Here is a 16366-nt window from a genome sequence, read left to right on the forward strand (position 1 = left end):
GCGACAAGGGTGTGTCACGCAGCCAAAGACCTGCATCCACTCATCTGTGAGTCACAGGGACGGCAGGTGAGGCTGCAGCCAATCGGCACGCCTCATTCTCTCAGCTCAACCAGCTGGACTGCTGTGACTGACTGCGGCTGCTGATGAGCTCTGGTTTTCTTACAGTCAATGCATGAACGCTGGATGTGCAGCAGCTTTGGACACGCAGACCAGGACAACTTGTGGAACACACACACACACATGGAGATCGAAAGCATGGTAGCAAACAGCGCTCTTATTAAAGCCAGAGAAGGTAAGAGTCCTCTTTCAATCACGTCTGCAGGATTTCTGTCCAGAGCGTCTCAGAGCTTTTCTTCTCAGGTGTTGGAGGTTTAAGCAGGACGTCCAAACAAGGGGCACGTTTTAAGTGTTGCAGATGCTTTTCAGATCAGTAACATGCAGAATCTTTAGACTTTCTTTTGTAGATTTTCGTTTCACACACTCGTCTCTCTGGTCTGGTCTCGGTTGGGTGATATGAGGACTGTGACTTCCCTAAACAGCATGCCGTTGTGAGGATGAGGAATGAGGAAAGTGCACTGATTCCTGGCCTCGGTCCACTTTTAGGCCTCTTTTCTTCATCCATTAATCCTGGTTTCATTTTTCCTTCACGTCTTATTTTTCTGGGCTCATTCTCGGTGAATATTCCATCAAACACGGAGCACAAAGCCTCTCAGTCAGAGGTCCTCTCTCATCTGAAAGTAACTTGAATTTGCTCGTGCATGCTGTTTCCTTTGAGTTGGTCAACAAATGTGCTTTGGAGACACTCAGATGTGATCTTCAGGTGACAGCATGGCCATTTAAGTCTGAGAGTAAGTTGCAGAGCAATGTGGTCCCACAGGCTTTGCTTACTGCTGCCAGAGCTATTAATAGTTCATTCACTGTAGTGCAGCTCACTGTTGTCTGGAACCTGACAGGTTAGACGTGCATGTGCGCGTGCACGGTTATGTCACTGCTGACAGACATGTCGGTCTGAGGAATTCATCACCGCTTTTGTCTGTTTCCGCAACACTGCGGCCTGAAATACTTTCATTTTCTCTGCCCTGCTCTGCTGCCTGCAGGCGGAGGGAGTAAAGGCCGAAGCTGGAAGTGGAAAGAGATGCTTCGCTTCCCTCAGATCAGCCAGTGTGTGGACCTGGCCATGAACATAGGTGTGTGTTTCATCAGTCAGTGCACGTCGCCGTTTGTTTCTCTGTGATTTCACGTCATGTTTTATGTCACGTTTGTCCGTCAGAGAGAGACTACGACAGCCTGTGTGTGAAGCAGCCGATTGGCAGGAAGCTGTTTCAGCTCTTCTGTCGGAGCCGGCCTGACCTGCAGAACTGCTCGTCCCTCCTGGATGCTTTGGTACACTTCAAAATCATCGTTTCTGGGATTTCTACTGCAGGAAGCACAGAGTGGCTTCAGGATGAACGTCTTAGGCAGAGGCTGCTTGACCGTAGTTACAAAACACACCAAAAAACTGTGAACTGCATTAATCACACAGGGCTGTTCTGTGATACAATGAGCACAGGCCGAGTTTTCAGACCTGATCATGTTCTGATACATTTATGGATCCCAGAAGAAACATATTAGACTTAAATGATACTTTCTGAAGAATGTTCTTAGAATACTTTGTTCTATTTTTAACATCATCAAGTATCTGTGTAAGACCTGAGTACACAGTAAGAGTACTGAAGTCCACCAGTGAAAATCAGGATTCAAAACACACTTGCAGTACAACTGTTTTATATCACCAGTGTGTTGGAAATACAATTAAATATACTTCAAAAGAAGTGAAATTAAAGTACACTTTAATTAAGAATGCTGACAGTGTACTTAGACTTTTACTTTATTGATCCCAATTTGGGAAATTCTTTAAAAGGACTTGAAAACATACTTTTCATAAAAATACTTTATAACTGTTAAAAGTATTTGTAATCCAGCACACGTTAGTACAATCTATACTACACTTAAGTACACTTTAAGTACTACAGAATTAGTCTGTTTAGAGGCATGTTTTTTAAAAGTACATGTCAAACATAGTTTATGCACAAAATGTAAAAGCAGTAATGACTTTTCTATACTTCAGTCATATTTCTAATACTCTAAGAAATACTACTGTTTGACCTGGGGAGGAAAAGTGAGAAGTGTTAAACATTAATATTTGGTTTTTACAGAGTTTGTGTGTCATGATCAATTAAAATCTGCATTCAGGCTTAAATCTGCATTCAGGACAGTGAAGTCTGAGACATGAATCAGTGCGTGTTTCTCAGCCTGCACTTGAATTTAGGACAAAATACAAACTATGAAAAAGTGGCAGCTGACGCAGGAAGAAAGATATCAAAACGGAAAAACTTGTTGGACGGACTTCTTATCACAGAAAAGACGAAATGGTGACGTGTGTTGGACGTCTTCCACGTGTGATTAAATTCAGTTTTACAGCTTCGTCTGTTTTAGAAGATCCTGCAGCTTTTCTGGAGAGCTGACCTGCACACTCACACGTCCGTCTGTTTGGTCTTCGTCTCCTTTAGGAAGCCTTTGAGACAAAGTCGGACGAGGACAGGAGAGATTGTGGCATCAGCATCATTCAGAGATTCCTCATGAGTCAGGTGTGTCCTGTCGACAGACTTTATTCAGCAGCAGAATGTCCTCGCTCAGTTGTCCAGTCTGTCTCACACTGTGTCCTCCGTCTCCTCAGTCCAAGCAGTGCGTGTCCCCCCTGCTGAAGCATGCAGAGAGCAGCATGAGACGCCTGGAGCTCGATCCCTGCGGGGACGTCTTTCAGGACTGCAGGGAGTGAGTCCACGCCTGCTTGCTCTGCTCGTGTGTGTGTGTGTGTGTGTGTGTGTGTGTGTGTGTGTGTGAATAATGTCTGACCTCTGTGCTTCATCCATTAGAGACCTGCATGAGCTCCTGTCCGGAGAGCCCTTCATCCAGTACCAGGAGAGCATGTTTTTTGACCGTTTCCTGCAGTGGAAGACGTTGGAGAGGTCAGTATGCGACGCCCAGCAGAGACACATCAAACCTCACGTGTGACAGACGCTTGTCCTGAAGACTTTTCTTGGTCTGTCTCTTCAAGGCAGCCCATCACCAAGCACACGTTCAGACAGTACAGGCTGCTGGGGAAAGGAGGCTTTGGGGAGGTAAGACTGCGGTCACATCAGAGCAAACAACCATCAAAGGGGCTAGAAAAGGTGGTGAAGTCACTTTACTTAAGTACTGTGCTTGCATACAGTTGTGCAGTACTGAAGTATTTCCATTTTATGATGCCTTATACTTCTACTGCACCATGTTCTGGAACTAATACTAACACGTTCTACTCCACAGTATTTAGTAACCACTGACATTTGCAGATTCAGCTTAACACAAAATACTCAACTAATAAATGATTAAAAATTTTAATTTAGCCCTTCTACGACTCGTCTTTACCGACTTTCAGCTTTCAACCATCCAGCCTTGTGTCATGTCAGATTTCCTGATCCTGTTCCTTCAAACTAATCAAGATCTAACCCCACAGACTCGTTCTGGGCTGTCCTGGCTGTCAGTTTGGGATCAAAGGCAGCGCTTGTTGCCCTCCGACGTCTTGTAGCTTCCTCCTGCAAATATCTGATAAAGTGCTTAAAATAAATCTAAAGGGGAATTCCATGAAAGTAAACAGTCGTTCACTCCTCCTGTTATACAACCTTTATTGTCTGGAGGAATTCTCCTGAGACCACAAAAGGTGGAACTTGAAAGCTGAAGGCATTTAATTCAATTCAATTCAATTCAATTTTATTTGTATAGCGCCAAATCACAACAGAAGTTGTCTCAGGACACTTTCCATATAGAGCTGGTACAGACCAAGCTCTTTATCTACAAAGAAACCAACAATTTAGCAGCTGGGGAGGGTCTGCTGAAAGATGCTGTTCAGTTGCATTATGGGAAATGTAGGATCCAGTGTTGTCAGCGCTTCTCACAAAATCTCAGAGACATCAACTTATTTTGATCAGTTCGTTTCACTCCACCGTCCTGAACAGGCTGTGTGTGTTTCCAGGTGTGGGCTTGCCAGGTGAGAGCCACGGGGATGATGTACGCCTGCAAAAAGCTGGACAAGACCCACGTGAAGAAGAGGCGAGGAGAAGCCATGGCTCTGAATGAGAAGCAGATCCTGGAGGGGCTGGACAGCCGGTTTGTGGTGAGGTCACGACAGAAGCTCCTCCTCTTTGATCCGTTAGCTTCTGTCTGTTTCGATGATTGAATTGATGGTTTGCCCCAAATCCACACTGGAGCACCAGATGTGGATTCATCCGCCGCTGAAAATAGTCCCCAACAAATACACCATTTCCTTTTTGCTAAGAACTACAGTGGGCAGCTGTTTTAGGAAATAAATTAGCCTTTTTTTAAACAAAACTGTACATACGTGAGCTGTTTTTAAAGATTTCCAGCTTCAGTGAGAACCGGCGGGTTTGGAGCTGAGAGCCACAGACAGGAGCACGTCGCTGGTTTTGGCCTTTTCGTGGGATTTGTTGGCAATAAGTGTTAAATGTCACCACCTCCTTTATTTATTCCTTTTTATTCTAACAGAGATCACACTGTTGCTGTTGGCCTTTGGTGACATTTGGCTAACATTCAGAATATTTCCAGCGTTTTTAACTGATCCACGCTGTGTTTGCTCTTCCTCGTCTCCCCGAAGGTGAACCTGGCGTACGCTTACGAGACCAAGCACTCCCTCTGCATGGTGCTGACCATGATGAGCGGCGGCGACTTGAGGTATCATATTTATAACATGGGCGTTCCCGGCCTGGACAGAGACAGAGTGCGGTTCTACGCTGCAGAGGTCTGCTGTGGTTTGACTCACCTCCACCACAAGTCAATAATATATCGGTCAGTGTTCCCACAGCAGCTTTCTGTCTCCTCTCTGCTGTCCTGGACGCTTTGAATGAAACGCTGTGTTTCTCCTGCAGGGATCTGAAACCAGAGAACATTCTGCTGGACGACAGCGGTATGTAGAGCCCCAGTGTGTTCCAGTAACACCAGGAAAAAGCTCCACACATAACACTGCATTTGAAAGCTGCTGCAGCACCTTGTGGCTCGACTATTTTTAGCTCTGAAATTAGTCTCAATGATTAGATGATAACAGATTAACCTCTGTCAGACATTCAGCCAATCAGACTCATCCTTCAGCGGCATCTACCTGCCCCTGAGGAGGAAGTAGTGCTGAAGGTATTTTAACGCGGGTCCAAACAAAGGCGGTTCGAGGAAGTGCGGGTGAATCAGGTGTGGTGTGGTCTATTTTAAGTAACGCAGCTGCAGAGCTGGAATCATGCGCCTTTGTTTAGACATGCTTTGATAATTACAGAATACCAGTCAGAGCCGTCACATGACTCCTGTATCAGCTCCAGCTCTTGCGTCAGTGAAGCCGGGGGCAGGAAGCAGTAATTGATTGAGCAAAAAGGAAAGTGGGTTAGCAAAAACCTCAAACCAGTTCGGTGATTTTTTTTGGCATCTGTTCCCTCAAGGACACATCCGCATCTCTGACCTGGGCCTGGCGGTGAGGCTGTCTGAGGGGAAGCTGGTGCGAGGCAAGGTGGGCACGCTGGGCTACATGGGTACGTATGTACCTCACATCCCCGACGTCCAGCCGAGAGCCTGGAGGCTTTGCCTGATTTCACTGATGCTTTGAATCAAAGAGGAGCTGATCTGTAGATAAGACAGAGTCTGCAGCACGAAGCAGCTCTGTGAGGCTGAAACTCCACTGAGCAGAAACCCAAAAAGAATCGAGGAATAATTGGCCGGAGATTATGAAGGTGTTTGGTTGATGTGGTGGCCTCACAGCTTTGACTCGTGTTTTCAGACTGTTTTAGTGATTTCTGAGCTGAAGAAGCTCACCTGTGTTTGGATGATCTGCTTCCATGAACCACAGAAAGCTTCAGTCTGTATCTACGAGGCATTACTGATTTATTGATTATTGATCTGTGTCCTGATTCCAGCTCCGGAGGTGGTCGGCTACCAGTACTACGGGGTGAGCGCTGACTGGTGGGGCCTCGGCTGCCTGGTTTACGAAATGACTGCAGGGCAGCCGCCGTTCCGGGCCCGAGGAGAACATCCCAAACCCCCAGAGATGGAGAGGAGGATTCAGGTGGAACAGGAGGAATACAGCGACAGGTTCAGCAGAGAGGTGAAGGACCTCTGCTCCTCGGTGAGTCCACAAACTGCTCGAAAGGTTCGTGAATCAAGTACGCCTCCATCCTTCAAGGCGGTCACAGGGTTTCTGTTCTGGATCGTAGCTGTTGACCAAAGACCCTCAACAGAGGCTGGGCTGCCGGATCTCAGGAGGCAGAGAGGTGCGAGTGCATCCCTTCTTCCAAAAAATCAACTTCAGGATGCTGGAGGGAGGACTGGTTGAGCCCCCTTTTAAACCAGACGTGAGTGTTCAAACGCTTCATTCAGCTTCTAATCATTTAGTCTGCAGCTGTGTTTTTATCTGCTGGACTTGAGAAACGTCCCAATCCTTTACTTCAGAATACCACCGTGTAGACATACTCTGGTACAAGTAAAAGTATTTCAAAGTAAAATGTCCTTTATCAAGTAACACTTTATCGTACTGGTTCATAATTTTCTAATTTCACAGGACACAGACTGATTAGTCACTAACATACAGAGCTGTTATTTCAGGTTGAGTCAGCTGTGTTGAGTCTAAAAGCAGCTGTTGATGGAAGTCTGGTGGCTTTAAGCCTTCGCGTATGTTAGATTTTATGTTTGCCTGGAGATTAATTTCAAGTTTGACCTGCTTATGTGAGTAATCCACTCAAACTGTACCAGCTGACGTGTTCTGTATGTGAAGTCTAAACTATGGCTCCAAAACATGTGAAGTACTTTAGAAACACGCTGGAATAAAAGCAGCAACAGCGGAGGAAGGATTTACATATTTCAGTAGAAGTAGAAATACTGTTAGAAGTAAAAGTCCTGTATTCAGTTTGACTTCAGAATAAAAGCATGAAGTAAACATGTTGAACGGCTCATTTCAGGATGTTTTCAGGTTTAAAATTATTGATGAATCATCATTTAATGTTGCAGCTGATGAACGTGGAGTGGATTTAAAACACTTCATCCTGCTGGAGGCTTGTGAATGTCAGACATTTTCTCCTCTAAATAACATTGATCTCACTCCTCCAGCCCAGACTGGTGTACTGCAGCGATGTGCAGGACATCGAGGAGTTCTCCACGGTGAAGGGGGTCACTCTGGACCACACGGACAGCGACTTCTACAACCAGTTCAACACGGGCAGCGTTCCCATCACCTGGCAAAACGAGGTGCGTTCATATCAGAGTCACCTGGCGCGATGCGTCCACGCCGAATCTACTAACCTCACCTCCTCTGCAGGTGATCGAGACGGGCTGTTTCAGGGAGCTCAACAATTTCGGCCCAGAGGGATCTCGATCTCCAGACCTGGACTGGTCCCAGACCCCCGGGAGCCCCAAGCGCAGCCTGCTGGACCGGATCTTCCGCAGACACGTAAGAAGACATCCTGCTGTTTGTGTGCGTGGACTCCTTGCGCAGGCTCAACGTCTCTCTCCTCCGACAGCATCCTGCAGACGCGGCGGACGAGAGCCGGCAGAGTTTGGTGTCCAACGAGACGTACATGGAGTCTGGACTGCTCAGCACCACCCTCTGAGGACGGCCAGGCGGCTTTAAAGACACTGAGACACACGAGGAGGCGGCTCTGTCTGCCTGTCGGTCACAGCGTGGCGCTTTCTGCTCATGAGCCGACGTTCATCTGCATCCGTTTTCTAACAAATGAGGCTTTTTGTAAAGTACTTGAGTTTTGATACAAGTAACACGACACTACTTCATGACATTAAAACCAGTTTCACCAGTTAAACAGTTTCAGCTGAGGGGCCTTAAATACGAACCAATGACAAAAATCAGAGGATGAAAACAGAATAAAGGCCGAAGGATTACTGACACCGACCTACAAAATACATCAAACGTTTTGTTTCTTCGCCTCTTTGAAGTATTTCAAATGAGACGATCTGAGCTGAAAAACAAACCAGCTGCTGTGAGCTGAAACGATCAGCTGCTCCACGAAACCAATCCAGCTGATCGATGGTCAGCTCCGGCAGAAACGTGCTGCTGTCACTCATTTCTGCTTCCAGATGTCAGGAAACGCTGGTTTAACGTCAAACACGCCCACTTCGTCTGTGTAAGATTTTTTATTGAACCCAGAGTATAAAACAGTAAATAAGTGACACACAATGAAAAACTAAATTAGCCAAAAGACTGAACACGCTAAAGACGGCGGGACCAGGAGGACCGTGCGACGTGTTGACGCCTCGCTACAGCAGAGCTTCAAAATAGAAATATTTTAAAGCAGAGCACCGAATGAGCTGATCAGGTGTGACGTGTTCAGTGTGGAATGTCAGCTGACGGCGCTGACGTGCAGCCGCCCGTCGTTAACGCGGCGCCGGCACCTTTACAACAAATCCTCTTTAGCTTCCGGCGTGCGGCGCTTTGACGTCACCGCCTGAAGGAGGAAACATGTTTTCACTGGGGGTGTGTGTGTGTGTGTGTGTGTGTGTGTGTGTGTGTGTGTGTGTGTGTGTGGTGAATGAATGACAGCTGCGTTCATCCTTCCCACGGAGGGCTGCGGCGTCCGTCCACGTCCGTCTCCACGTGGTACAGCATGTCAGCCAGCGTGTGCTCGATCACGGCCCCCCAGCCCATGTCACTCATCTGAGAGGGGACAAAAAAAAAAAAAAAAAACTGGATCAAAGGACAGCTCGACGCCACGGGGACGCCACGCAGAAGACACGACTCTGTCCACAGGGTCTCACCGGCTGGTACTTCAGGTCCTTCGGAGGATGTTTGAAGTGCGGCCCGAAATTCACGGACACCTGCAAAGAGACAGACGTTCAGCAAACGGGAAAAAGACAGCAGAAGGGACGCAGAGAAACGTGCGATTGGTGGAACGGACCGTGCAGCTCTTGTACAGCGAGATGGCGGGAAAGTAGAGGCCCTCGAACAGGTTTTCAAAGGCCATGCCCTGGCTCGCCCCGTTCTTAAAGAATATCATCTGGAAAACAGGATCAGGAGTGAGCGGCAGCAAACAGTGAGGGTTCCTGACAGGACGGCGTGTCACAGAGGCGCTCTCACCCTGCTGGGCGTCATCGACTTCAGGCTTTTCTCTGCTTTGTCCACGTAGTCCTTCTCCTCAAAGTACAGGTAGCTCTTGAACTTGATCAGCGCCTGAAGGAGCAGAGTGAAGCGGTCAGAACCAGGAAGTGCGTCGCTCGGCGGCCTCCTCGTGTCTCGGACGTTACCTTGTCTTTGTACGTGTCAGGCAGAGCCTTGGCGGTCTCTGTGGTGTCCGGCAGCTCGATGAAGAAGCCCAGCGTGTCTCCCTGACCGTAGCCTGAAGAATAATGCTTTCCTATGGACTGGTGGAACTTGGTGCCCTTCTTGCTGCGCCACGAGTAGCTGAACTTGTCGTAGCCCAGAGGAGCCTGCAGGTTGCCTGGAACATGAAGACAGAAAATGTTTGAACTTCTCAAAGTCTTCTGTTAAAAAAACGATGCATTCACTGCCTCCACCTTCCTCTCGGCTGGTTTACTGATAAGAGCAAAGCCAGTGGAACAGCATCAGATCTGTGTGGAGGATGAGGAGACGTGAACCTTCATCACAGTCACACCTGAAACTAACAGAAACGTCTGATTTCCAACATGCTTCCAGCATTTTGAAGCACCCCTGAGCTTTGACTGGAGCTCTTTAGATTATCCTGTTGTGTTGTCTGACTGGTGCACTGGCGCCACCTGCTGCCCATCGTCAGAACATCTGAGCTACATCTGGATGGAAACCTGGCTTGTGTTCTTTAGAATAAACATGTTTTCAGGCAGCCTCGTGTTCAGTTAGGCTGCAAACACAATAAACATTATTCAAAAACACGAGTGAAAACTCGGCTCAGAGGCCTGAACCTCCACGTGTCAAATATTTATATGGCTGCTTGTGTTTCGACAACATTACACACATATTATTTTCAGAAACGCAGCAGGATGCAAAACTTTCCCGCTGCATGAGGTATAAATATACAAAGTGAGTACTACTTGTGTATTGTCACATACTGACATTAGTACAGGGGACAGAATCTTAATCTACAGTCATCACCTGATTCAAAGTAAAAGGACAAGATTGGAGCGAGCTGTGGACTTTACATATTTATCCAGTACTGCCCTGCACATTCCTGTCCAGTGAAAACCACGTATCTCCAAATCTTTGTGCTAAACTGGAGGATGAAGTGTTTGTTCATGGCTTCTTCAGCTGCGTAAACTCTAAAAATGCATCATCACACAGCAGCCTGAGACTGAAGCAGCACTGACCGAGTGGCTGAGACCAGCCGAGCCTGGCCGCCGTCTCCGGAGGCATGTCATCGACAGACACCTCGAAGTACCACGAGCCCTTCCGGACCCCGTGGGAGGCTCGCACCATGGAGTAGCCCTTCTCCCCGGTCACCGTCAGGCGGTCGTCAGAGATCTTCAGCTGAGGCGCTGCAACACGAACATTCATTAGTCTTCAAAAACACATGGCTGCAGCTCTCATGTTCAAGATGGAACCACGTTTCCTAGAAATGTGTCGTCACTTCTGAGTACCTCTGTCGTGTAAGGCCAGCAGCACCCGCTCATACAGGCAGGCCCTGTACAGATCACCAGGGATGGGTTTGCCGGCCCAGCAGTCCAGTTCCAGCTTCTCCGGGTCAGGAGCGTGAGGATCTGGTTCAGCCAGGATGTAACGGTAGCCATCTTTGTTAAAGGGATGCTCCAGCGGGTAGCCGTGAGGAGGCAGGCGCTGGGCCGAGAACAGGGGGTCACTGTGAGGAAGAGGAAGGCAGACTCCAGATGCAGTCTGAGGCAGAGCGTGTGTGTGTGTGTGTGTGTGTGTGTGTGTGTGTGTGTGGTCACTGACGGCTGTTCTACCTTCGGGTTCTCTTAGTGGCTCCTGCGGCGGTGCCTTCCTGTTGCTGCTGCTGTTTACGTTTGGCCCCTCTTCCTTTTCCTGGACCAGCAGCCAAAGCACCTTCAAAAACACAATACAGATTATATACCTTAAAACACACACACACACACACACACACACACACACACACACACACACACACACACACACACACACACACACACACACACACACACACACACACACACACACAGTCAGTGGCAAAGGCAATATACACTCAGTTGCCAGTTTATCGGGTACACCCACACAGCTGAAATCAATGCAGTCTAACACAACAGACCTGCATCACGTCAGTCTCACCTTTTGGAGGGAGATATGAGATGTTTCCAATATTCTGTCCACCCCATTCACATCAATGAGGGTAGACTACATATTTAAAACACCTCCAATCTGCATGGAGGCGGGCTTTACTGAAGGACTGTTGTATGAGGCTGCAGTGCTTTGAGACAGGTGTAGAGGACAGAGGACAGTGGACACAGGCCGGTCCAGCACTGCGGCTCAGTGGTACTACAGTTCATGTGGCAGCTCACTACCAACTCCATCTTTTCACAATCTTTCACCACCAACAATGCCAGGACTGCCGCACGCACGCACGCACGCACGCACGCACGCACGCACGCACGCACGCACGCACGCACACAAAGTGAAAGCAGGTTATTAGGCGCTTGGTGTACGGGGAAACAGCAGGCACAAAAAGGCAGGAATTAGTCGGCACGGCGTTTTCCAAACACTATCAGCCTCTTATAATGCGACCCACATCGTCCTCTCGTTCAGAAAGACGAGCTTCAGAGAGCAGATGATGGGACTCAGATTCTCCTCCTCTTCCTCCCACGAATCAAACTCAGAGAGTGAAACGCTGCTTATGTGAAGAAAGCTGCAGTTATTCATGAATCAGCTGGTTCCTGCTGGCCAACGGCTCAAAAAGCAAAGCACTGGCTCTGCAACGTCGCAGCCAGGAAACATCACTCAGTATCACCACAAAATGACTAACTGTGGAATCTGTGCCTGTATTTTCTAAGTTAAACCAAATCGAACGGCTGGCTCAGACATCAACGTGAGTGAAACGGGGCAGGCAGGTCAAACACCTGATCTGAACGTGGAAAAGTGAGCGTGTCTTAGCAAACATGGAGGATTACGACGATTCAGAGCTGGATGCTAAAGAGCTACTCGCCTCCGTCAACACGTTCATCACCCCACGACCGGAGCAGGCAGAAGCTCCCGTCATCCGTCCCCCAGAACAAGGTTTGAGCACCACGCTGTTGCTCGCTAAACTAACGAATCTCAGCTCTGCCACTAAAAGTTTAAAAGCAACTGATAGCTGGATGTTTCGATGTTATTGGTTGGTTCAAGCTTACGTATGCACACGGCGTATTTTGCTTTCCAGGAGGAAAACATGATTGGATTCTGATATCAGAATTCAAAGAAATGATTCCTTTATATTGTTGAACAGTCGCCAAGTGCTTGCTCATGGGGGAATTGTTGGTTTCTTTGTAGATAAAGAGCTTGGTCTGTACCAGCTCTATATGGAAAGTGTCCTGAGACAACTTCTGTTGTGATTTGGCGCTATACAAATAAAATTGAATTGAGTTGAATTGAACAGGTGCACACTATGACCGGAGAACCCCCTAAAGGGTTAAAAAGGCATTTTGCATTTAAGCTCCACTTTAACACAAGAAAATATTCCACAAGACACGTTCATGTGGAAAAAAGCAGCTCCACCTGAGAGCCTTCAGTTACTGAACTGAAGTCTGAGCATTAACGTGTCTGCTCAAAATAAAGACTTTTTACATCAACGCATTCACAAAAAGTCTTTAAAATCTGATTCCTGATGATTGTTAAACTCTCCATAATCTTCAAAAACAGCTGCAAACTGGCACAGAGCAGTCTCAGGTCGAGTTTTACCTTTAATATAATTCAGTTTCAGCTGAAGTCATGTGGTCTGACCTGGTCTGACCCAGAAAGCACCGATGGAGGAGAAGGAAGAGAGGACGAGGCTAATTAGCATTGGATGGAGGCCGATGGCGAATCAACAATGGCGCTCTGCTCTCAGGTGTGTGGCGGTGCGGAGGGCAGAGGGTCATTTCAGTGAGGAGGTTTTTAGGGATTTCAGAGCCCGTTAGCAGCAAGCCAGACACGAGGAAGATATGTTCACCAATCAAAAGGGGGGGGGGGGGGGGGGGCAAACAGATGCAGAGAGCAGACAGGGCGGTTACAACTGGACATGGATGAAGTTGCCCACAAGATGCTTAATGAGGATCAGTTTGGCTCAAGTTTGGTTTGAGCTGGGGGGGCGACTGAAGTCTGATTGGAACCTCACGGCCAACTTCTATCCAGAGGGTTACAAGACACAAAAACACACTGATCAGCTCCAGATGCCAAAACACCACATATTCACCTGAGAAAGCAGATCCACCTGGAACACAATGCACAAGATGGCCATGGTCATCACATTTAACACGCTCTCGCTCTGGTTTCAGGGAGTCTAAACTGGCCAGTGATGTGAAACATTTCCCCTCTTTGTCGATACAGAACATCAAATGTGTAATGTGCAGATGTGTTAGTGTTTCTGTCCTCACCGTTCAGCCCGCCAGCAGTGGGAGCAGCTGTGGTCTGTTTCTGCGTGTCATACGAGGGTCCAATGTTTCCCAGGTCCTGCAGAAGAGAACCAGGAACTGATATTATAATTTATGTTTATACAAAGATTCTTCAGTTCCTGCAGCCCAAGCTCTTTCTATGTGCTACATACTGTAAGATAAGACAAAATGAGACTTTACTGATCCCCTGCTGGGGACGTTCACTCGTTATATGTGGTCAATACCTGGTCCAACAGGCCAAATTTGGGGTACTCTTCCTCCAGGTCTTTACTGCCGGGGTCAGGGTGTTCCTTCACCAGGAAAACATCTCGCTCTTTGCTCTGGAAAACAGCAAAAAGCACAAAACTTTTACTTTCTAATAACAAACAGCAAAACAGGTGGAGGTTCAGTGCAGGGCGGCACATGCTGCTGCCTCCACATTCAAAGACATATCTTCTACATCCGTGTGTGTTTCTCCACTGCACACCACCGCATTACCATCGTCTTCACTATGTTGTTGGGCCAGGTGAGCTTCCCCGGTCTCTGCCGAGTTGTCATACACTCCCAGTACTTGTCAATGAACGGTATGATATCCTGCAGAGAGAACAGGTCGCTTCCATGAGTGACAAGTCAGGAGACGTTCACCAACCTCCACGCTGTTTAGGAGACGCTGCTTAATTCCACCTGAGATATTATTGACTACAGCGTGTCAAAAACAAAGTGTAAAGTGCATCAATGTCTTCTTATATGCAGTCTGTATAAAACAGTGAATATTTTAGCAATACAATGATAGTAAGAATTGCAAAAATTTGGCTCCAGTTTGAGACATTATTTCTACTCAAAATCAAGTCAAGTTCATTGTAAAAGCCCAATATCATGCACACTTAAATCAAGAGGCTTCAGAGGACCAACAAAAGTTATAAAAAGCATCTCATGCTCACCTTGTCTTTGGAGAACATTGTCTTTGGGTGCTCCTCTTGTGTTCTGGACCGCCATGTCAGGTTGGCCAGGGCTGTGAGACACATCTCCTTCAGGTCTGACACACAAAAAACAACACTGGTATATCGAAAACTGAAAATACTACCGTTGAGTGCAAGTATAACGAAGCTGAAGTCCACCGTCCTGTTAATGTCAGCAGGGTGTAAGATGCAGATCACCTACTTGCTTGTTTCCTGAGGAAGTACGTGTTGCCGCTGTGATGGCAGACGTTGCAGTGAAACACATAGTTGGTCATAAAGGGAAGACAGGTCCTGCAGAAAGGGAGAAGCATCATGAAAACGATCTGTACCGATCTGTAGTCGTGTAACTGCTGATGGGTGACTTTACATACGCAGTGTCGATGCCAAACGTGTCTGCAGTGAACCACTTCATACACAAAGCGCACTGCAGCTCCACCTCTCCCAGCTGCCGCCCGCTCTCCTCGTCTCCAGATCCAGTCAGAGCATCAGCAGCCTCAGAGCTTTCACCAGCTGTTTCCTGTCGTGGACAGCGTGTGTCACAGGCAATAAAAAAATACAAGCCAGCTACATTCAAAGCGAAAACAAACGCATAATGATATTAGCAGCTAAAACTGTTACCATGCCCTCTTTGCCATTTGATGATTCAGTGTCCATGCTGGTGGGTAGTTCCCCAAATGCAGCATCTCTGAAAGTCAAAAGGAAAGGAAAGATTAATCAAAAGACTAAATATTTACACAGGAGTTCACACCCAATGGTGGAAAGAACAGGATAAAGCCTGAAAAGGTTTTGTACGGTGAAAAAGGAGAGAAGGGCAGCAGTGTCCAGGCTTTTCACCCTCCCAGTAGGTTTGTTTTAGAGCACAATGCGGACGAAAATTAAACTACAGTGGTTGTAATTCACAGAGGGAATTTGCTGACATATTACCAACCCCTTACTTGTACAAAGTTTTCTTCTATTTCCCCAAATTAAGAGGCGCTCTGTTAGCATCCTTTGTTATCCATTAAAGTGGACATTATTCAAACGGAGTCTGGCACAGGTTGTTACACATGTATGATTATCAAAGGACATATCAATACAAGTCTTACAAAAGCTCGAGTTCACTAGTTTGCCGGTAGACAGTGTGGCATTATCCTTTCAGATGTTTTGATGTGGCGGTTTTTTTCTCTTTACAAAGAACAGCTAACGTTAAGCTGTAGTTTCCCTCGGTGGGTCTATGGACGGCTAACGTTAGGTGAGTTAGCCACTTTGCTAATAGCGTTTACAGCTAAAAACGAGCGTATCTGTAGGTTCATATTTTCACAGATAATCCGAATCATGGTCTACATATTTCTAAAAATAAGAAATACACTGCATGAAAGAGCCATACCCCTCTCCAGCCTCCGGTTCGGTTGTCGCTGCACTGCCCGCCTCTCCTTCGGACGCCATCTTTCAAATCAATGAAAACAAAAAGCATCGCGAGACACTGTTGGAGCATCAGCTTCCGGGTTGCTGCTGCTCGGCAGCGACACCGCAGGTTCGTAGGCGAACTGCATGTACTCAGGACACGGATGATAATATGCTCTTCTCTCAGTGGTGGAATATAAATGAGGATATTTATTCAAGTACTGAAAATAGGTACAGTGGTCAGGTATATGGATTTCACGAGCGTATTTTATGCTACTTTTGCACCACTACATTTTGAATGCAAATATTGTACAAGCAAAAGAAAAAAGATTGGGAACCAATGGTTTAATCTTCAACAAGGTGTTTTATTTTAGCTTTTAGACGTCTTTTTATGTAAAATTGTTAAAAGCACTGTAAAAAGTACAATATTTCCATCTGAGATGCAG

At 47.0% G+C, this 16366-nt stretch overlaps 2 protein-coding genes across 3 annotated transcripts; one reads left to right on the top strand and one right to left on the bottom strand.

The window, feature by feature from the left end:
* The first annotated feature begins 200 nt into the window (after positions 1-200).
* On the top strand, positions 201-7687 carry grk5 (G protein-coupled receptor kinase 5). Its single transcript, XM_070988879.1, has 16 exons — positions 201-292; positions 1098-1187; positions 1271-1383; positions 2550-2627; positions 2717-2814; positions 2916-3008; positions 3098-3161; positions 4052-4192; positions 4691-4881; positions 4962-4999; positions 5517-5606; positions 5988-6196; positions 6285-6422; positions 7174-7311; positions 7382-7513; positions 7584-7687. Exons 1-16 carry the CDS (start codon positions 241-243, stop codon positions 7671-7673), a joined length of 1755 nt encoding a protein of 584 aa, XP_070844980.1. The 5' UTR covers positions 201-240; the 3' UTR covers positions 7674-7687.
* Positions 7688-8195: 508 nt separating this feature from the next.
* On the bottom strand, positions 8196-15991 carry ash2l (ash2 like, histone lysine methyltransferase complex subunit). Of its 2 annotated transcripts, XM_070988779.1 has the most exons (17): positions 15904-15991; positions 15156-15222; positions 14909-15054; positions 14740-14828; positions 14520-14614; positions 14077-14172; positions 13824-13919; positions 13582-13657; positions 13401-13418; positions 10966-11065; positions 10642-10859; positions 10372-10539; positions 9319-9512; positions 9152-9244; positions 8973-9071; positions 8833-8892; positions 8196-8731 (listed from the first exon to the last, which is right to left on the bottom strand). In XM_070988779.1, exons 1-17 carry the CDS (start codon positions 15960-15962, stop codon positions 8624-8626), a joined length of 1782 nt encoding a protein of 593 aa, XP_070844880.1. In that variant the 5' UTR covers positions 15963-15991; the 3' UTR covers positions 8196-8623. The 2 variants fall into 2 exon arrangements, with proteins under 2 accessions (XP_070844880.1, XP_070844881.1); XM_070988780.1 differs by lacking the exon at positions 13401-13418.
* Between the last annotated feature and the right edge of the window lie 375 nt (positions 15992-16366).

The sequence above is a fragment of the Chaetodon trifascialis genome, chromosome 20, assembly GCF_039877785.1.
Source record: "Chaetodon trifascialis isolate fChaTrf1 chromosome 20, fChaTrf1.hap1, whole genome shotgun sequence".
NCBI classification, from domain to species: domain Eukaryota; kingdom Metazoa; phylum Chordata; class Actinopteri; order Chaetodontiformes; family Chaetodontidae; genus Chaetodon; species Chaetodon trifascialis.